We start from the raw sequence: 23,126 nt of genomic DNA on the forward strand, positions 1-23,126 counted from the left end.
GCCAAATTTTTTGTGGAACACAGGTTCAATGTCTAAAGTAATTCTGGAGGGAAATTAGTGTTGCCTACCTACAGTGTCAATTGCCTGAAGTTTCATGAAGACTTGTGCTATAGTCACAAATTTTGCTTTAGATAGACTGAATGAGAGTTTGAGGCCACTGATAATTTCAACACTTCTTTGAAAAAAGAAATATGCAATTAGCAAAGACTACCTGAGTCAAAGCAGGGAAGCCTGATTAAAGTGGAATATTTCTGGTAGAATATATCTTTAGAATCACAGAGATAATAATTGGAAATAAAATAGTTGCTTCTAACTTAAAAATTTTTTAAACTTGATCACTGTAAGAAAGAGCATAGAGAACGGTTCTCCCAGCGTAACAGGAGAATCATTCTGTTTGGGTACAACTAAGTTCAATTATATTATTTTATTAGTGTCCTGAGATGATATCTGGTAAAATAGTTAACATGGGTGTTGTAAAAATGGATAGAACAAGAAAATAAAGTCTTTAGGTTCCCTATGTAATAGTAAGAACACTATGAAGTTATTCTGTATCTGTTCTATCTACTGCACAGTTAGTGTAAAAAACAAGTCTCTTAAAAACAATTCAAGCCATATATATACTAGGTGAAACAAATTTATTCAGCATAGGAAAGTTCTGAAACCACAATTTGTAAAATCATCCAAGAAAGTTGTATTAGAGCAATAATAGACATGCACTTATATATGTTTCAAAGAATAATTTGTGTGCCCAATTGAATATATCCAGGACATGCTATAATAACTATTTTCTTAGCTAAAATATGAAGTATTACCAATTTGACAGATTAAAAATTATGCTTTCCTTACATTCAAAAATGGTGTTACTAACATTGGCCACGTTTTGGTGCTGATTTTTCATTTATAGGATTAAATGTTGCAGCGATTTTTTTAAACCAAGGCCATTTATGATTAGTGTTAATACATTTTTCACAATGTTTTACTTTAGTGTACAGCACAATGCTTTTCAAAGTTATGGTAATTGTAAAATATGACCATATGGTTGTAGCATAATCACATTTCCATTAACCCATGGAGCTAATTTGCCCCAATATAACATTTTTATGATTTTCCTAATTGAAAATCAAACCCTAGGCATCCTACCTATTATCCTTGAAACAGAAACCAATTCTTGCTTTTTCTTCATCTTGATTTGCTAACATGACATCATAAAATATCTTGGCTTGTTGGCTTATATACTCACCTGTATAAAAAATATAGCTCCGGAGCTATAGTACTTGTTAGTTCTCTGTTCTTACCTCTGTAGCCACTGACCATACTGCAGTAACAAGCCTAAATCTTGGATTCTTGCCTTATTTCACATGAAATCATTGCCATAATTTTCCTCAAATATGATAATCCTTGTACTCTTCTATTTAAGATTGGTTGGTAACTGCCTATGCCTGTTAAACTTGCATCTTTTATCTTACAAGTTAACATTCTCCCATCCTCTGACCCTTTCTCTCAGCATTCCCATTTCGTCCTGCTCTGTGGCACAGTCTGTCTGCAACTTCTAAGCCATCTGGTTATTATCAGCATATGGGGTTTACTTCTAGCTACTGCCTTGCCTCTGCAGATGACACCCTTGAAGCACTGGGAATCCAATGCTTCCGGAGGTAGCCCACTCTGTCTTTGAATAGGTCTGTTGAAAGTTTTTTTTTCTTTCCCATATAAATCATATAAATTAACTATACGATTTTGACATTTGTCTTTATGTGTATGAGTGTACTTCAGAAAGTTTGTGAAAAGTAGGATTTATTTGTTTTAATGCAAAAAGAGCACCTTGAAATCCATGAGTACAAAGGGTCTTCAAAAAGTTCATGGAAATGCATTTTATGAAAAAACTGTGAGGATTTAAAACTCTTCATTTAATTCCACTTTCCATGAATATTTATTGTCTCCTCATATGCCAGTCCAAGGAGGTCTTATTTCTTCATTGTTTTGAATATGTGTGTTTTATCTACAGTGCTGCTTTGTCTAAACTGAAGATAGGACCTCTGCATCTGGCACTTCCACGTTTCCGTGCTGTGATCCACCTCTCTCCACCTTAGATCCACAACAATGTTAGCTCCAGCTTTGGGCATAGCACATGTGCAATACATGTTTGATGGCTAGGCAAAATTCTAATTATAGAATGACTTATACATGCAAGTATATACACTTATCAAAGGATAATAAATGATTCTGTTGATTTTAATTGTAAAGACGGAAGGCAAGCCTGATCTTTTGCATACTCATCCACACATACAGCAAAATGCCTAAACATTACCAATTGTTTCAGAAAATACTATGTGTTATACAGTTATCTATAATTGGTTAATGGAGAAAATGTTACATAGTGTGGAGATCTACCCAGCCTTTAAATGGCTTTGTTTTCTATGTATGTAATGTACCACTATTTTCCAGATCATGGAGCAACTGGCTGATTTATTTCTACATGTGCAGTTTCATAAAATGCAGGAAAATATTAATAGTTTTATCTGTGTTTATAATGTGAATATGAGAAAATACCTTAGCGTTGCTAATCCAAAAACACAATTGTCATTTTCAAATCATCTATATAGCCTGGATGACCTTGCCTTTTAAACTATTTCCAAAATTATTTCTCTAACAATTATAATTGGATTTCCTGTGGTGCTATTTTAATCATTATAATCAGCCACAGCCTACAATTAGATTTTAATCAGAACCTTTAATTTTTTTTAGTAAACTGTAAGTAGACAATTATAAATATGTTATCTGTATCTGGGTTTCTTCTCCTGATCTCCCTCTATTCCACCCAAGAGGCACTAAAACCAAGTGTGATAACGGATCATGAAGAGTACAGATTGTTTTTCATTTGTCCCATATAATATGAAAATATTGTCCAGAAGCAGGTATGTAGAGTTATCAATTGGTGTCTGATATAAAGATAAACATAGAGTGATAGCATCTTCACTAAGGCTGTTATTTATTTTGTGAACAATAAACACTAACTTACTTGTGGAGTGTCTTTTTAGGGTTAAGAGTTCACTTTCTGGTCCTGCAGCAGATGGAAGGTCTAGGGCATGGCTGGCTTGGGTTATGATGCATGGCACAAGTGTGGAGGAACAAAGGGCAGGGCTTGCCTGCAGCCCACATGAATGGATTGTGCTGCTCTGAAGTCCAGAATTATCAACAGCGAATTGTTCTTTTTTAGTTCTTATTATTGGTATATCTCTTTGAAGCCCATTTTTATACCTATCCATTAATCATTTATGTAAGTTTAGTAGGCACAATGCATGAGGCTCAGAGCTAATTATGCATTCTGTTATGCCTTTAGATATCTGGATGAAAGTCATGTTCCAACACTCAATCCCTATCCTAAAACTCATTTCCACAAGTGATGATTTAATGATCTATTTACTTTAAAGTTTTGCCTTTGGCCACAATGATTATCCTAGTTAGCTCCACTTGAAAGAATAGACTTTTACTTCATGGAATCTGCAAGAAATTAGAAAAATCAGTGTGGGCTTTGGAAACACATTTAACAAAGAATTTGTTGAAAATGATATTTTGGCTGTCCCTAAGTAGAAATGATCCCCATAATATCTAGGCAGAGTTTAAGAGCCATAGCATCCATAGTTCTCAAATTTCATTGATTAAACATGGGAACAAACCAGCTGTGGAAGTAAGTAATGTGTATGAGGGCACATTGCAGCTTCATTTCTCAATTCTAAATTCAGTATGTATGCACAATAAAAGAATGACTAAAAATGATACTATTCTTAACTGTGATGATTGTGAATCGATTTTTCCTGATCAATTTTGTTGTTGTGTCATTCATAGCCAATCTGTCACATTATATATATAACTAGCTAGCTATAAATGAAAATATTAGTTTCACATATACCTCTCAACTGATCTCTTAGTGTTTTTTTACTCTACAGTTTTGGAAAACACCATTCTTCAGTAATAACATCTATAGTTCCTAGGTACAGGATATACTATGTCCCTATGTTACTAACAGCAGAGTGCAGTATTTTGCAAGCAGAGGTGACTTTGTGATTTGATTTATATTAATTTCGGCTAGACTGTGCTTTTTTTGCATCCTTATTATATGCTTCAATTAGGATGTGTACAAAAACTCTGCTGCTATAAACCCTACATTAATATTTTCTAAAACATAAGTCAACAACACTACTTTGACTGAGTTCTTGATTTAGTGAGAACAATGCAAAGTGGATTTCAGGTAAGGAGGGCTGACTCCATCTAGATGTCAGTGTGCACCCCAGAGCCACATTTGCGGCAGAAGATTTCCATGTTCTGGGTCAGGAAGCCTTCACCCACCAAGGAAGTGGAACACTTTCCACAGTTGAAACATTCACTATGCCACTGGCGGTCTTGAAAGCAGATGAACTTGGCACCTCTGAGACCTGTGAAGGAATTGGAGAAAAACAGTTATCTGTTCTTTCCAAAAATAGGTTGAGTGTTGGATAACATACTCTTTTAGGAACTGGGGGTTATAGCAGTGAATAAAACAATGTTGAATGCTGATTCCATGTTCCTGTATCCAACTGCTCATGTTAGCCGTAGGAAAGTTTCTCCTGTATGACTCAACCAAACACCCAGCCCAATGATGTCATAATCTACTGTAGTAAATATAATCTAGATATACAAACCACATATTTTTGGAAACTGATAAGGATTGTCTAAGACAAAGAAGTGCAGCATAGTGAAATTGGAAGAGGTTATAGATTTTGAAATCAGAGCTATCTAAATATAAATATGGGTCCCTTTTCTCTTTGATCCAAAATTTTCTTAGCTGCAAAATAAAGATAAAAAGAAATAAATGTACACTTTGTAACCTAGTGTCTGATAGTCTAATGACTTTCAGTTTTATTTGTTTTTGCCTAATTTCTCCATGCTACATTTATTTAGAGTAAGTTTTATGGTCATACTGACATTTGCATCCAAGAGACAACTTCAGGTTGGGGTTGCAACAAAGATCTCTGAATCTGGTCACTGCCCCCTGGAGGGTGTCTAGTTTCTAAGAAGAGCCTCATCAGCCCTCACCACTTTCACTTGGGCCTCACTGAAGTCATCATATTTCTAAAAAGAATCACAGAATTTGTGTCTTCAGTAAAACTGGCTTCTCGCTCCCCTATATAATTCTGGGGTGCAGTTCAAGAAACTAATTTAAAGAAGTTGTTTAAAAAGAGAAAAGATCTTAAGGGTCAGGGAAAGGTTTGGATTCCCTGGACTTGGGTCTTCATTCATTTGGGAAGTTTTTTCCAGTGATCACAGAGATAGGACTTAATGTGGAATGTCTATCATTCATGGCGTGAGGCTGAAATAGTGCACATGGTGACTCACAAATAAATTCCAAATCCCCTGTTTAGAATGCTGAGCACAAACTTTCTATTTCAGATAAACTCTCCATGAATATGATAATGAACATTTGTTTCTATTCCAAAATTCTTATCTGATGTCTTTACATATAATTTAGTAGTTCATCAGAAAATTTGCATCAAATCCCTACTTTTGTTGATTAAATTTATAGCTTGATTGTCTATGATGCCATCAACATCACTTTCTAATAAGAGTAAATCAATAGTGTATCAGTTAATTCCCTTAATATTATTCAAAACATTAGTAAGCTGACTGCAAGAGTGATGTTCTATATATCCCAAAATTATCTCTGTTCATCAAGCTAATTATTACATGTCTAGCATTTTGATGCTCATGGGTTTTCCTTGATTTTATTAGCAGGCTTTGTACAGTGGAAAATGTAAAAGTAATTCTAGAGTTTTAGAAAGAATAAAATAGAAGCATCTGACAGCAGGGCTTTAAGAAAAACTTGACCCGGTATGTGAAATATTTGTAAATCATTCTAAATTTGGACTTGTTTACTCCTTTAAGTCTTGAGAATCATCTAGCAAAAAAAGTGCCTGGTACCTGTTTTATTTTGTTTCTAACAAGTCAGCAGACTAAGAACTGGCATTTGTCGAGCACTTGAAGTATGCCAGTCACTATTCTAAGCGGTTTATACGTACTACCTCATATAACCCTCAACTTGCTTCACAGGGCAGACATTTGCAGCATCTCATATTTGCTGATAAAAACTGAACAGAAAATTCAACCATTGCCCAAAGTCACTCAGTTGGTAAATGGAAGATAGGATGTTCAAGCTCCAGGCTGTCTGGCTTCAAAGTCCATGCTGTTAAATTCACAAAATGAAGTTTGACTGCATCATATATAAAGGACATGGCTAGGGACATTAGCATTTCCCCCTGTAGAAACTTTAACATTTGAATCTCCTGTTTCTCAAAGTAAGCATAGATTGAAGAAAGCTAAAATATGACCCTGGTCAACTCCTCATTTTGCAAATAAAACAAACAAAGACTTTTAAAGATGAGTTATCGCCCTGGGATCACACAGGAGTCAGAGGCCAAGAGAAGAGTAAGGTTTTCATGCCCGGTCCAGAGCAATTTCCATTACACCAAGCAGCTTACTTTATCCCAGGTAGTTTGAGAGGTTAATTCATGTTCAAGGAGGAGGAAAATAAATTATAGTTACAACTGGGGTTTGTTCAAATGAAGTAAGCTCATTGTGATAGGATTTAAAAATTATGACTAGTGGCTGGTAGGTAGATTTAATTTTGTAAACATCCTAACAATTAACTTCTTTTTAAAATTAATTTTAATAGACAAAATTTGCTCATATTTATGGTGTGCAATGATGTTTTGAGATATGTTATTTGTGGCATGGCTATATCACACTATTTAATATAAGTACTACCTTATTTGTGTTTTTTTTGTAGTGAGAACATTTAATATTAGTAATTTGTAAGTATTCTATAATAACACATTGTTATTAACTATGGTCAATATGTTATACAATGGATCTTGTGAACTCTTTCCTCCTTTCTAACCATAATTTTGTATCTTTTGACTGGGAACATATAGCTTCTTAAGGTGACATAATGTTTGTATGAATGCCTAACTTTCTGAAGATAAATATGCAGCAACATCAGAATCTTCCATGGTACATTAATTCAAATAGCTCAAGTTTCATGTCAGCACTACTGCATAACCTATATACTTAACAATCACATCAAGAAATATTAAAGTGAGTTAGAAATTTCTGCAGGCATTTCAGTCTCTAGTGTCACAATCACAGAGCCAAAAAGAAGATTAAGATAATTATTAAAAATTCCCTTTAGTCTGACTGTTCTAACTTAAATACAGAATACTGCATTTGGATTACTTTTGAGTAAATGTTTTGTTCTTTATCATCTGTGTGTTTTGGGTAGAACAACATTGTTTTTCTGTCTGAACCTGTCAATCACTGATTGATCTGGAACAATCCATCAGGAAAATCACTTAGAAACATGAATTGGTATTGGGTCAGAACAAAAACTCATCAAAATCAGGGCTTGTGTGAGTACCTGAGATCAGTATTAGCCAATTGGGTCCCCAGAGAACTTTGACATCCATGTTAAGTAGTTTAATTTTCTCATTCCCTCATTGAAGTACCACCCCTGTTCCTCTAAATAATCCAGTTTTAGAACAGTGAAGAACAAATTGACTGTGATTACAGCTTCTACTAAGGACATTTTGGAGCTCCAGTAACTGTTGTATCTAAGGAAGTCCCGCTGTCTACCTAAAATCAGTAGAGCTGGTAGCCTGTTCCCTTGGCTGTAGAAGTTGCTGGCTGTGTGGAAGGCAGACAGCTCTTCAGGAGCACATGTCCCGGAGCCCAAGGGTGAGACTGCTAATGCAAGTCTTACAGTGCTGGGAGGTGACATAGCTGGGTGACAGGGACAGGGTATGGAGAAAAGAGAGAGTATGCCTCACACGACAGGGCAGCCTCTGAGTTCCACATGATGATTTCTCTTTTTGGGGAACATGGATGCAACTGGCTCACCCATGGCAAACTCTTCATTACTTTTTGCTTCAGCAATAAGTTTTAATTTTTTTATTTTTATTTTTGACAGAGTTAGACAGAGAGAGAGAGAGAGAGAGAGAGAGAGAGAGAGAGGTCTTCCATCTGCTGGTTCACCCCCCAAATGGCCGCTACGGCTGGTGCTGCACCAATCCGAAGCCAGGAGCCAGGTGCCTCCTCCTATTCTCCAAAGCAGGTGCAGGGCCCAAGGACTGGGGCCATCCTCCACTGCCTTCCCGGGCCACAGCATCAGCAATGGGTTTCAACATTGGTTAAAAAATGTGTGAGCCAAACATAACCTGCTGGCTGGCCAGGGACAACTGGTGGGCAATTGTGATATTCTAACAAACGTGGTGCTCTTCTATGACAAGTGGGGACTTGCTTTTATGGGTGAATGCCTCCCACCCTCCCTCCTTACGTAAGTCAGTGAAAATCTGCCTAAGTGGGATGTCTCTTTCATTGGAAGGTGCAATAAGATTCAGCTTTCATTTTGTTATTTATTTGAAGATGAAGGAGGAGGAAAGGGCTAAAATAATGTATAATTCTGTGTTACATAAGTTGAACTAAAAATGCAATATGAACAAAGGGTATCAGGAATGTTGAAAGAAATAGAGTTCTTTCATGTTATTAACGAAGTCTGCAAATTGAAAGTGTAGCTGCTGCATTTCTCAGGTGTCTGGCTGGCTTCAGTTCTTTTACCATAGAGATAGTACTTCAGAGTTTCCCAGAGGGAAATGTAATGCATTGTGTTACACCTGGAAAACCTATTTAATATGGATCAATATACCACTTGTGTTATTTTCAAATCATGTCCTAAGTATTTTGTCTCTCAATAGAATGTTATCTTGTTTCCTTTCATCCACTCATAAGTAAAACTTTTTACAAGTTAATAGAGAAAAATGAGAATGATTCTTTTGTTAGAAAGATCTTTAAATGAAGTTCAATTAATTCTTGACCTATGCTACCCTAATTATTTCAGCTTCAGATATTTTATAGAATACTTGCAGTTAATTAAAATCTTTTATATTTTATGTTGACTTGGCCCTTGTTTGGAATTCAACAGGAATCTGGTTTTTTAGTTCCCTGTCCATCTACTCAAATCCTTTTTATTTTTTTCATTTCAATTGAAAGGCTGACAGACAAAAACAGAGGAAGATCTCCCATCTTCTGTTCTATTCTCCCAAATGCCCACAACACCTGGGACTGGGCCAGACTGAGCCAGGAGCTAAGAATTCAGTCCAGGTCTCCTCTGTAGCGGGCAAGGACCAAAGTAGTTGAGCCACCACTTGCTGCCTCCAAGGGTATGCATTAACAGGAAGCCGGAATCAGAAGGAAAGACAGGCATTCCAGGTTGAGATGCAAGTATCCCAAGTGGCTAGTGTGCTAAACACCAGCTTCCACCCAAATCTTTAAATAAGGCTTAGATTAGGCTTTCTTGTTAAGGTTTTCTCTGATCTGAACTCATTTTGTGCTCTTTTCTTAAACTATCAACTTTATAGATTCTGTACCATTAGGTTTTATATTTAATTCTTCACAGAATATAGCTACCCTTTCCCTGAGAAGTTTATGAAATATTTACATTTATAGATGGGTAGTCATTTGTATTTACCTCAAAAGGAAATGTAAACCAAAGATTCCTCTTTTTTCCACTTGGATTTCTTAAATCAACCGGAGAGTATTTTACAAAATCATAGCCGTCTTGTGTTAGGACCATACTGGACTGAAGAACTTACCAGTAATGGGTTTGGTGCAGGCAGCACATCTTTTGGCATAAAGATGAGTGTAGCAGTCCAAGCAGAACGGATAATCATCTCTAGACATAAACTCTTCTTCACAGAGCTCTTTCCGGCAGCCACTACACAGAAAACACTCTCTATGCCACAGTTGGTCACGAAAAGTTATCCCACCCGAAGTTATCACCTGCCAAAGAACCATAAAATAGGAAATGACCATGGGAGCCGCCACAATTCAAAGCACTCTATTCTATGTTTACAATTGACACTTAGGGCTGCCCCTTTAGAGATGAATAACTACTTAGGATTAAAGTCATTGTTACTTGCTGTAGCCTCAAAGAGCCAGCATTCAAACCTGTGCAATCTAACTCCACAACCTGTGTGTTTAACATTAATACAATGCTGGGTGTCAAGGTTACCTTGCATGAATTATCAATTAATAAGTCATTATTGAATGAATAAGTATCTAGGGGGAAAACATCTTTGGCACACAATTCAAATATCCTATCTAGCACAAATGGAGTGCTGTGAGAAGTTGTGTGTACCTGGCTTCAGAACTCAACATAATGAGCACTGGTTGTATGTTAAGCCTTAAACTGACATGATGGAGTTTTACCAGATTTGATTTTTGGCTCTCCCCAAAATAGGAGTCTTTTCTAAATCAGTTTAAAAGGCTGAGAAATTTTTATTTAGAACCAGATGGATAAATATGGGGCAATTCTTCTCTTGCAACTATTTTTTAACTTACGCCATCTCTCAAATCCATGGCTATTGAGCTCTTGAAGTGTCTGTGGAAACGGTAACATGCTGATGTAAATGTCTTACAATGACTGAAATAATATTATCTCTGAGTTGGTTCCAATAATCTTCATATTCAAATTAGCAAGATACAGACAATGCAGAATCTAGTTTAAGTCAACTTATTGTTGACAAACTAAAATGTGTCACTGTCAATAATATAAGCTTTTAACAAAATTATTCAAAAAGATATTTAACCTTACAACAAATGAAAGTTAGACATAGTTAATTTAAAGGTTATTTTTCTTAGAGGAAAAATAGTATACTCTCCTGAGTAAGTAAATGAAAAGCATAATGGTGTGTGTATGAAGTAAAGCAATTTAAAATACCCCCTACTGACTTCAAATGACTTACAGCAGGCACAGCAGAATTCATGATTCCTTTGATTTGTTTGGTCAAATGATTAGCAGGCAATGTTTAAAAGATTAAAAGCTTGAAAAATATATTCACAGAAAAATAAAACTTGGTATATACACCAAAGACTGTTTAATGAGGAAGAAGAAACTCTGGAACATTAAAAATAGTTTGCGTGTGATTATATTCCTTCTGAAGTGGTAGATGGCTAAGACGAAGTCTAATATCTAAGCTTGTTTTTTTCCCACTGATTAATTCTAGGGTTTAGAACAAGTTTCTTTTCGTGCAAAGTAGAGGCAATAATGTTTTTGTGCTAAGTAGATCACAAACGAAGTATTGAAGAATACATTTAGCTCTAATTGAACCCTGAGGAGTCTGAGTTCAAGGCACTTGTGGTTTGAGGTCACATGCTTTTTAGTAGAAAGTAACTTTTAGGGTAACAAAATAAAATCTATGGGAAAGTGTTCTAAAGGCATGTTATCAAATAGTTTTTACTAATCTTTTTCTTTTAATATTTGATATTTGATTTGGATTGAAAAAATCTTTATCATAGAACATCTTGAACAAAAACATTTTATCTAGCATTCCTTAAAGGACTTGTGGTTGTAAAAATTAAATAGAAAGTAATGTGGCATATCATTATCTTTCTACCACACACAAAAAATTCATAAGTTTTTTGATGATTTAAAATGATATTTTAAATGTAGTTAGAAGCTCCCATAACCTGGAAAATGCCAGCACTTTGGCCTAGACTGCTCAGCACTGATATACTAGAGAGTTCTCCTCTTGAGTCCTTACATCATTGAAAGAAACGTCGTACCATGTCCAGTAAATTACTTTAGGATAATTTCCATAATTCTCTTTAATATTTTAGTCTGAGTCTTTAAAAGTGATGCCCCAAATCAGTAAATTTGGCTGTCTCTCAGTACAGTGAGATAAATATCCTCAAGTTATTTCAAGCATCTGTTTTAAATGTTTACCATTGACTCTGGTATTCAATTCAATGGAGTTTTGTGAATTACAGGGTCATAAAGTCTGAATGTCATTTGTAAAGTTATTTTTAAAGTAAATGTATCTTGTAGAGCAATCAAGGTCTTTGGGTATAAGATGATTTCATATCATATCACATTATCAATTATAATCATCAGCCATCATCACATGTTATTTAATAATTATACTTTAGGAAAGTGTTTTAGTGTTCCTTTAAATGCAGTACTGGTATTGCTCAAACATGTAAACAATTATTTAACATGTGTTTGTACATGCATGTGTATTTGTACATGTACCTCTAGGAAGTGGTGAGGAAATTTCCACTTGCCCAAATGAAAATATACAATTGGTCTTAAGATATCTGCCAAAGTATCCATAGACCAAAAATGTTTATAAACCATTGTACTAATCCCCATGTGTTTTCATGATTCAGCTTTGTTATCACAATTTATAGTGTTGCTTTAAACTTATGATGGCTCACAGGTCACAGATTTCTTCAAGAACATCAATATATATTTTATGAAATACAGACAGGCTTCGTCAAGATGACAGGCGTGAGCTACTGTTTCACATAAAAGCTTAGTGGATAAAAAAGAATTGGACAAAGTTTACTTCAAAAGAATAACTTTTTTCCAGTGGGAAAATGTGTTTTGAATGGAAAACCAAGTTTGAAGGCGCTACATTATCCGGTGGGGTGGAAGTGAATTGACTTGCAGCTTTTAGTTCTCTTTCTGCTTTATGTCCATATAACTTCCCTCATAATACTGTTATCTCTTGAGCCTACAGATCTACTCTTTGGAAATACAATAGCTTCAAGCCAGGAAGATATGTGCTTAGCTGGAACATAATGTGAGGAGTTAAACATCCTATTTAAATTGGCTTCCTTTGTCATTCTGTAAAGCAAAGTCACATTTCTCTGAAGTGGTTAACACTGACTGGATCAAAAATTGTATTCCAAGAAATATTCTGCATTCAAAGAGAAATGTGTGCCTTCCTCTAGAACAGATGATATCTTCTATAAAAGCAATGAATGGAGCTAGAATATCAAATCAATTAAGCTGTTTGGAATATTAAATAATATTCTGGGTGAAATGCTATGGTTGAGAAAAATAAATTGCTATCCTTTTTGTGACAGCTAGTGGCTTCTGACATACTAGAATTCAAAACTGGCACAAATGTGTAAAGGTAGACCTGATAGTATGGATCTATTCCAAATATATGGTATAGCTAAAGAGCAATGGTTTGGAAGGTTCTACAAGTTGTATCTTCTGTAGATAATTACCTTCTTACAAAAGTTGCAATACTGAGCAAACTCCTTCTCAAAACAGGGCACACAGTAATTTCCACTCTCTTTGGAGATCAAAGGCTTTGTTCCTATTGGTTGTCTGCAATGCTCACACACAAAGCAGGTTTCATGCCAGTAGTTTCCCTTAAATTCCATTTTGCGGGAACCTGTATTCCAAAAGTTAGTAACCTATTAGTATAAGTCAAGCATAATTAATTTTCTTTAAGAAATCAATTCTCTCGAAATGTGTAGCTTTAATGTTAGGGGGATTAATTGTCCTTATATTTCTAAAAGCTTGCATTTGGGGGAGTTCAGCAATGATGATGGTGAATCCTCTAATTGAAACTACTCAAAATCCCATATAAGCTGTGGTTTGGAAATATGAAAGGGCTTCAAGTAGAGAGGCTGAATGGCTGCTGGAGGTGTAGAAAAATTGGGCCATCATAATTATTCCAGGGATACTAAGAATCCCGAGGGCACAAATCATGAGATGTATATTGTGCAGTTATGGCCTCCTATAGATCCTTTGAATCTTACTGAAAAGCACAAAGAAAAATATATCAAGCAAACAAACAAAACAGGAGGGGGTATGGCTCTTGCTCTTATCATGTTCTTATGCTACTCTTCATAGGGTTGAGAAGAGGATCAACACAGAGAGAATTAATGTTTACTCAAAGTGGAATGATTTGCATGGACCCTCGTCTACCCTGAGAGGAACAATGAATGGCCCTTAAACCCCTTTGTGTTAAGTTACAAAATGATGTTTGATCCAACCTCTTATGATCTTTTTCTTTTAGTCTCTCTCTTTCTCTCTCTTCTTTCTTTCTTTCTTTCTTTCTTTCTTTCTTATTTATTTATTTGAAAGGCAGAGTGACAGAGAAAGAGGAAAAGACAGATGTAGATAGAAATCTATCATCTCTATTTCATTCTCCAAATGGCCACTACAGGCATGGCTGTTCTAGACTGAAGCAAGAAGCTTTGAACTCCATCCAGGTCTACCACATGGGTGAGAGTGGGCCATCCTCCACTGTTTTCCTCGTGCATTAGCAGATAGTTGGATTGAAGCAGAACATCCAGGACTCCAACCAGTGCTCTGATATGGGATGCTAGCATTGCAGGCAGAGGTCCAATCCATTGCACCACAATGCCAGCCTCCAGTGAACCATTCTCCCTGATACCATTGGTTATGTCTAGGTCAGGGCATTTGGTATAATGTTACTGGTATGTATTCTATCTTTACTCTGTGGCTCAGGTTCTGGTTTAGAATTTTTCTTTGAATTAGGTTTATCCTGAAGATATCCAAACACTGCAATTTACCTTTTCAAGAATGATGAATGAACAATCTTTCATTTCTAAAATCTACTAAATACAATCAAGGAAGAGCAAAAAGGTATCTTTCTCAAACCCACGGTATTGTGGCTGGCACTTAATGAGCAGCCCTGCAGCTACAGTTAGAGACCAGAGGCCCCTTGAGACCTTACCAGGCATGATGGTCCTCTTGCAATGGAAGCACTTAGAGGAGCACTCGTTAGAATAGCACTCTGTGCATAGCAGGCGCTCATCCTTGGCAGCAAAAGGCTTTTCCACCAATGAGTAATTGCATTTGGAGCACTTGAAGCATCCTTCATGCCAGTGTCGGCCTTTGTAACAAAGATCCTTTGAAACAGTAAGTAGAAGCTGATTAAATGTGTTTGTGACAAAACTGGTCATTTTATAAGAAGAGATTGAACACTCCTGGGACTCTAGCACCAGTAGATTATGTTAATGGCTTGAGGGAAAACTGTTACTGATACTGTTACCCATTAAAAGAAGATTCTGGATTATTAAGAGCTAGAGCCTAAGGTTTTCTTGGTTGGTCACTAAAGGCACTTGGAAAATAAGCTGACTCTTATTTCTTCAGATTTTCCCAATTTCTTTTTATAAACTTCAAAAAAGTTTTTTCATGCAAGGGCTTTTTATTTTTAGGTTGCAATATTCTATTATTCTTTCAGCTTAACAAGCAAAAATAACACTACCTAACTAAAGCAATGACAAAAAAGGGATATGTAGGAAGGAAGGAGGCATGGAAGGAAGGAAGGAAGGAAGGAAGGCAGGCACATAGAGGAATGGGTGGTATAGGTGGGAGGTATCAGACAGGGTACAATGTGGTTTAGTGTAGATGCTAATTTTTAAGTCAGAAAACACAGACTTCGAATCTTTATACCTTTAATTTTTTAGAAATCTACTTATATCCATACCATTCCAGAAATAGCTTAACCTCTTTAATTGTTAGCATTCTAAACTACCTCATAAGATCACTTTAGGATTCAGATATATGTTGTATTTCATAGCACTAAGCATAATGGCTGGGACAGTATTAATGGTAACTTCTAAGATTCTTATATCAAGTAGTATAAAAGTAACTAAAGGCAAAGAGGTATTCAAAAGCAATTATCTGTTGCTCACATGTAGTAATTCTGTGAATTGAGGTGAAACATACCTTGGAATCTGATTCAATTGGATCTTTGCACTTCTCACAATAGTTGGAGAAGATACGATCATAACAGGAGACACAGTATGGATTATCATCCTTTAGGACATACTTCTTTCCCAGGAGTGAGGTTGTACAATATTGACAGTCAAATTGAGTAGCCATCATTTTGGTTAGATTCTGTAAATAAGAAAACAACTCACGTATGTAAAAAAAAAAACTTTTGTTTTTAAATTATAAACCCATAATACAATGTGAATGAATCATTTGAATGAATTCATATTTTCCTTAAGCAAAACTCTATTACTTTAGGAAAATATGTTTATAGTCATGGTGATACTTGGAGTGATTTAGTAAAGCCTACTCTAAATCTTGGCTGTTCCTGTGTGTTTTGCTTAAAAAAATACATCAAGCCAACAGCCAGATTATGAAAAACATCTTGTATTCATCATGAGCTAATGTGAAATAGCATGGCTTCACCTTAAGAATATGAATATGAACTGTTGATAGGGCTTTTTTAAACTTTTATTTAATAAATATAAATTTCCAAAGTAAAGATTTTGGATTACAGTGGCTTCCCCCCCCCATAACTTCCCTCCCACCTGCAACCCTCCCATCTCCTGCTCCCTCTCCCATCCCATTCACATCAAGATTCATTTTCAATTATCTTTATATACAGAAGATCAATTTAGTATAAATTAAGTAAAGATTTCAACAGTTTGCACCCACACAGAAACACAAAGTGTAAAGTACTGTTTGAGTACTAGTTATAGCATTAATTCACATAGTACAACATATTAAGGACAGAGATCCTGCATGGGGAGTAAGTGCACAGTGACTCCTGTTGTTGATTTAACAATTGACATTCTTGCTTACGGCGTCGTAATCACCCGAGGCTCTTGTTATGGGCTGCCAAGGCTGTGGAAGCCTTTTGAGTTCACCAACTCTGATTCTCTCCTCCCTTCAGAGAAAGGTACCTCCTTCTTTGATGGCCTGTTCTTTCCACTGGGTTCTCACTCACAGAGATCTTTCATTTAGATTTTTTTTTGCCAGAGTGTCTTGGCTTTCCATGCCTGAGATACTCTCATGGGCTTTTTAGCTTGATCCAAATGCCTTAAGGGCTGATTCTCAGGCCAGAGTGCTATTTAAGACATCTGCCATTCTATGAGTCTGCTGTGTATCCCGCTTCCCATGTTGGATTGTTCTCTCCTTTTAAATTCTATCAGTTAGTATTAGCAGACACTAGTCTTGTTTATGTGATTGATAGGGCTTTTTTAAAAAAAGATTTATTTATTTATTTGAAAGTCAGAGATACATAGAGAGAGGAGAGGCAGAGAGAGAGAGAGAAAGAGAGACAGAGATAGAGAGAGAGAGAGAGAGAGAGAGAAAGAGGTAGGTCTTCCATCTGATGGTTCACTCCCCAATTGGCCGCAATGGCCGGAGTTGCACTGATCTGAACCCAAGCTTTTTGGGGTCTCCAATGCAGGTGGAGGGGCCCAATTACTTGGGCCATCTTCCACTGCTCTCCCAGGCCAAAGCAGAGAGCTGGATCGGAAGAGGAGCAGCTGGGTCTTGAACCAGAGCCCATATGGGATGCTGGCACTTCAGTCCAGGATGCTAACCCGCTGCACCACAGCGCTGGCCCCAATAGGGTTTTTACTGTCATAACACAAATTTGCTGGAGAGTTCTGGAGGGGGAGCTTGAGAGAAATTAAATTCACTTCAATGCAAATAAAATTAATTATTGTGTGCATTATAATTTTCTTCTGCATTCTTTTATTCCTATAATCTTTACTTAGAGCTCTTCACATCAATCCTATATGTCTTTATTTTCCATATACCTCATTTGGGTATCATGTTTTTGCCTGTGGTCTCAATCATCTTAAATATAGCGAGGCTCCAACATCTCTGCTTTTTTATTTTTTATATTTGCTAGCTTGAGTCTTCTGAAAAATTCTGCTTAAATGTTTCACACCAGGCCAACTAAATAAAACTCTTCAGTAGGTAGGATTTAGTTCAAATGTTAGTCTTTGTGACTAGTATTGAGAAATTTTCTAGATGTAGAAGTACAGACAAAACAATGAAGGGTAGACAAGAGCTACAGGTTTCTTCAGGCTTTAGGGCTAAAGTAACAGGTAGATAGCATAAAAAATAGCATCAGCATCTTACAGAATAAAAAACCCATATGAAACATAGAGCCAAACCAGAATAAAAATTCTCATTATTTTATAAATTTATGGATGCCATTATGAAACAAAATATATAGACTTCAAATGTCTTAATTAGCTGGCGCCGCGGCTCACTAGGCTAATCCTCCGCCTTGCGGCGCCGGCACACCGGGTTCTAGTCCCGGTCGGGGTGCCGGATTCTGTCCCGGTTGCCCCTCTTCCAGGCCAGCTCTCTGCTATGGCCAGGGAGTGCAGTGGAGGATGGCCCAGGTGCTTGGGCCCTGCACCCCATGGGAGACCAGGAAAAGCACCTGGCTCCTGGCTCCTGCCATCGGATCAGCGCGGTGCACCGGCCGCAGCGCGCCGGCCGCGGCGGCCATTGGAGGGTGAACCAACGGCAAAGGAAGACCTTTCTCTCTGTCTCTCTCTCTCTCACTGTCCACTCTGCCTGTCAAAATAAATAAATAAATAAATAATGTCTTAATTAAATATTGTGCATGAACTTTCATTGTTTCCAAAAGCAGTCACATGGATATTCCTTGCAAAGCAGATTTACAATAATTTATTTGAAGCTGCAAATATTTTCTAATCCTCTACTGTAAATTCTTTTAGTTTTAGCAAAAACAGAAAACCAGCTAATTTCTATGATGCCTTTTACAGTATTTTTGGTAGTTTGATTTTATTACATTTAACTGTTTTTCTTACGTATTTTGCCTCCTCTATTATCCAGCAGGATGTTTTGCTTAATACACATTGTTGGAGAGGCATCAAGATGGCAGAATAAGGAGGGAGCTTACTGTTCTAGTCTAAGGGAAGATGGTTAAAAAAACCTGGGAGGACTGGAGTCTCAGGGAAAAGTTAGGGAGAAAATGGCAGAGGAAACTCGACGCTAATTAGAAGGATGTGCACAATTTAGGACCCCAGCAGCCAAGAGCCTCAGCATCAGCTTTGGAGAGTGAGGTAAGACCAGACTGCAGCAGCCCAAGCCACTGGCAATAAAGCTGCAGGAAGAGCTTGGCTGGGAACCCTGTGGGGGACAGTATACCTGCCAACCTAGAGGAAAAAAAAGGGGGCAAATTTTTCTCTCCCCAACCACCCAGCACCAGTATACTGTAGCTAGCTGAGTGGGCAGGCACCATTTTAGACATACGTAACAGCCGTGTCAGCTTCTGTCCATGCCCTCAGCAACCAGCCAGGAGGAGATGCCTGAGTCTGGCTGGGAGAATTGACAGGGGGCTGGGTGCTCCTGACTGTGTGAGTGTACAGGATATATCTGGGTCTTTGGGCAGTCACTGTGGGTGGCTCCACACACTCAGTGCTCCCTGATTCCCTGGTGAGGGTCATTGCTGTGGGATCTTTGCTCAAACTGAGGACTGCACAGATCCTTTGTGTGCAATGAAGATGAATATTGGACTCACTGAGGCTAGCACCCAGGCATTGGTCTTCTTGGAGGAAAGGAGGTGAGGGTGACTATGCCAATAGAGCTGAGCAAGCATCCCCTCTGATAAAAAAAAAAAAAAAAGAAGAAGACTAAGAAGAAATTTGGAAGTCATCTTGGACACTCCCCTCACCCTGGAGCACTGAACAGAGCTCCCTGGCCACACCCAGCATATGCCTCAAGGTATTCACTGAAAGAGCAGACACTTCACGAATCCAGAGACAAAGACCAAACATAAAAGCCGTCACAGGAAAAAAATAAACAAGCAAGTATCCCCATAAATGCCTAAAAATAAATGCAGCAATTCAAGAAACAAGAACAAGGAAGACAACATTATGTCCCCAAAGGAACACAACAACACTTCAATACTAAAATGTGAAAATGAAGAGATTGAAGAAATGTCAGGAACAGGATTCAAAAAATTATTCATAGGATTACTTAGAAGTAATCAGAATCAAATTCATGATCTAAAGAAATACATACATGATATGAAAAAATTTTCTCATGAAATTGAAATTTGAAAGAGAAATCAAAAGGAAGTATTGGGCTGGCGCCGCGGCTCACTTGGCTAATCCTCCGCCTTGTGGCGCCAGCACACCGGGTTCTAGTCCCGGTTGCCCCTCTTCCAGGCCAGCTCTCTGCTGTGGCCAGGGAGTGCAGTGGAGGATGGCCCAAGTCCTTGGGCCCTGCACCCCATGGGAGACCAGGAGAAGTACCTGGCTCCTGCCACCGAATCAGCGCGGTGTGTTGGCCACAGCATGCCGGTGGCGGCGGCCATTGAAGGGTGAACCAACGGCAAAAAGGAAGACCTTTCTCTCTGTCTCTCTCTCTCACTGTCCTCTCTGCCTGTCAAAAAAAAAAAAAAATTAAAAAAAGGAAGCATTGGAAATGAAGAATTCAATAAAACAAATAAAAAATGTGATGGAAAGCCTTAACAACGGAATTGGTGAGGCAGAAATAAGAATATCCAAGTTAGAAGACAAATATCTGGAAATTTTACAGTCAGATGAAGAAAAAGAAATAGAAGAAAAAATTAGAAAACTAAAAAACAATGTTGGAAATCTACTATCAAAATATTCCAAGTCTTGAGAGAAAAAAAACTGTCAACCCAGAATACTGTACCCTATAAAGCTCTTATTTATAAATGAAGGTGAAATAAAGACCTTCCATAACAAACAAAAATTGAAATAATTTGGTACCACTCATCCAGCCTTATAAAAGATACTTAAGAATGGGCTACACACAGAAATGCAGAAACACTATGAAAGAAGGTGAAGATAGAAATTTTCCCAGTAAAGGTACAAAGGAAATCCACAGTAAACAATAGGAATATTTATGGAAAAATGGCAGGGCCATGTCATTACTTATCAATAGTCACCTTGAATGTAAATGGCCTCAACTCTCCAGTTAAAAGTTACAGATTGGTTGAATGGAAAAAGAACAAAAAACCAAAACAACACCCATCTATTTGCTGCCTATAAGAAACACATTTCACCAACAAAGATACACACAAACTGAAAGCGAAAGGATGGAAAAACATATTCCATGATAACAGAAACCAAAAAACTGCTGGTGTAGCCATCCTAATACCAGATAAAATAAACTTCAACACACAAACTGTTAAAAGAGACAAAGAAGAACACTGTGTAATGATTAAGGGATCAATTAAACAGGAAGATGTGACTATGATAAATGTATATGCACATAATCACAGAACACCTAGCTATTTAAAAGAAATATTGATGGATCTAAAGGGAGACATAGACTCCCATATAGTATAATGGAGAACTTCAATACCCCACATTCAGCAATGGACAGATCAACCAGACAGAAAATCAGCAAGGAGGGCTGGAGCCGCGGCTCACTAAGCTAATCCTCCACCTGCGGCGCCGGCACCCCAGGTTCTAGTCCCATTTGGTATGCTGGTTCTGTCCCGGTTGCTCCTCTTCCAGTCCAGCTCTCTGCTGTGGCCTGGGCAGGCAGTGGAGGACAGCCCAAGTACTTGGGCCCTGCACCTGCATGGGAGACCAGGAGGAAGCACCTGGCTCCTGACTTCAGATCAGCGCAGCGCACTGGCCATCACAACCATTTTGGGGGTGAACCAACGGAAGGAAGACCTTTCTCTCTGTCTCTGTCTCTCTCTCTCTCTCTAACTCTGCCTGTCAAAAAAAAAAAAAAGAAAGAAAGAAAGAAAGAAAGAAAGAAAAGAAAATCAGCAAGTTAATATAGTTAATCGACACTATAGACCAAATGGACCTAATGGGTATCTACAGAACTTTTCATCCTACAGTAGCAGAATATACATTCTTCTCACCAGTGAATGGAACTTTCTCTAAGATAGGCCACAGGCCAGGCTATAAAGCAAGTCTCAACAAATTCAAAGGAATCGAAATCATACCATGCACCTTCTCAGACCACAGGGGAGTAAAGCTGAAGATCAACAACTTGAGAGTCTTTAGAACACAGGCAAACACATGGAGACTGAACAGTATACTCTTGAATGAATAGTGGGTCGTAAAAAAAAATCAAAAGGAAAATTAAAAAACTGTTGAAGAACAGTTTTTTTATACTATTTGTTGAAATCTTTCCTTAGTATAAAGTTCATTGATCTTAGATCAAAAATAAATCTTAGCAAAAAATAAGAACGGTTATAGGAGAGAGAAGAGGAAGAAGGGTGGGAGTGAAAGTGGGAGGGTGGATATGATGGGAAGAATCACTATCACTGTGTTCCTAAAGTTGTATTTTTGAAATGCACGAAGTTTGTATACCTTAAATAAAAGGTTTCTGGGGAAAAATACACATTGTTACTCATTCTGTGTATAGCAGTTTCACTGTACTGCTCTTTGCTTATAAGCAGAGAAAAGACAGAGATGTGGAAGATGTGGGTCTTTTCCCAGGATAGATGAAAATTCAGACTAGACAGTTCCCGATGGAACATGGCCAGAATCGTCCAGCAAGGAACATTGAATTCCCTATCTGATTAATTTCACAGAAATGTCCCTTTCCAGTGAGTACAAACACATTCAAAGGGTTGCTAGATGCCAGAAAAAGCAGGGAAGTAGATCTGATTCCCTTGAAAGGTTTTAAATGCCTCTTCCACATTTACACATTTACTGTGATCAAGTGTTTATCTTTTAATAGTGAAATAAGGTAAGCATCTTTAACACTCATTGCTGAATATGAAAAATGTCATTTTCATTGTTAATAATGTATATAGCCTTAGATGTAAATAATGGCACCATGAAGCATGTTGGGGGTGGAAACTTTTAGGCTACTTCTTTTTCATGATACTTTTAGTACATAGTAAAATTAAAAACAACAAAGATTACAAAACTGGTAGTACTTCCATTGTTTATTTTAAACAACACTGTAAACACAGCACCTGTGTCTCTTGGGGTGATCTGATTAAAAGTCTGAAGTTAAGACTGGAAAAGCACACCATCATTCCACACCTACTACAATGCTGCAGTAGCTGCTAGGGCTGCGGTAACAAAATGCCATAGACTGGGTGGCTTAAATAATAGAAATTTGTTTTCTCACAGTTGAGGAGGCTGGATGTCCAAGATCAAGGTTTTGGCAGGCTTGGTTTTCCTAATCTTGTCTTACTGTGTCTGCAAATGGCCTTTTCCTCTATGCTTATACACCCCGGCTATCTCTTCCTTCTCATAAGGATTTCAATCATATTGGGTTAGGGTCTTACCCTTGTGACCTCACTTAACTTTAGTTATTTACACAGAAATTCCAACTCATCTCCAAATACAGTCACACTGTCAATTAGGGCTTTCACATACGAAATTGGAGAGGCACAGTCAAGTACATGATAGACTTTAAAAAAAAAAAAGTTAGTAAGAAGATTTGGTGAAGTGTGGAGAAATTGTAACCCTCATCCACTGCTGGGAGGATGGTAAAATGGGACAACAACTTTGGAAAACAGCCTGTCAGCTTTTCA

General features: G+C 37.5%; 1 protein-coding gene across 1 annotated transcript in view; it reads right to left on the reverse strand.

The window, feature by feature from the left end:
- Positions 1–618: 618 nt before the first annotated feature.
- The window catches only part of FHL5 (four and a half LIM domains 5), a 55,793-nt gene continuing 33,285 nt past the window's right edge, over positions 619–23,126 (reverse strand). Inside the window, exons 2-6 of the mRNA XM_089332876.1 lie at positions 15,581–15,751; positions 14,583–14,757; positions 13,099–13,268; positions 9,675–9,861; positions 619–4,430 (exon numbers count right to left, since the gene is read on the reverse strand). Coding sequence (XP_089189002.1) covers positions 4,267–4,430; positions 9,675–9,861; positions 13,099–13,268; positions 14,583–14,757; positions 15,581–15,739 — 855 coding nt within the window. The 5' untranslated portion in view covers positions 15,740–15,751 and the 3' untranslated portion in view covers positions 619–4,266. The remainder of the gene's footprint in view (positions 4,431–9,674; positions 9,862–13,098; positions 13,269–14,582; positions 14,758–15,580; positions 15,752–23,126) is intronic.

Source organism: Oryctolagus cuniculus, chromosome 5, assembly GCF_051225735.1.
Source record: "Oryctolagus cuniculus isolate XC-2025 breed Fujian yellow rabbit chromosome 5, ASM5122573v1, whole genome shotgun sequence".
Taxonomy (NCBI): domain Eukaryota; kingdom Metazoa; phylum Chordata; class Mammalia; order Lagomorpha; family Leporidae; genus Oryctolagus; species Oryctolagus cuniculus.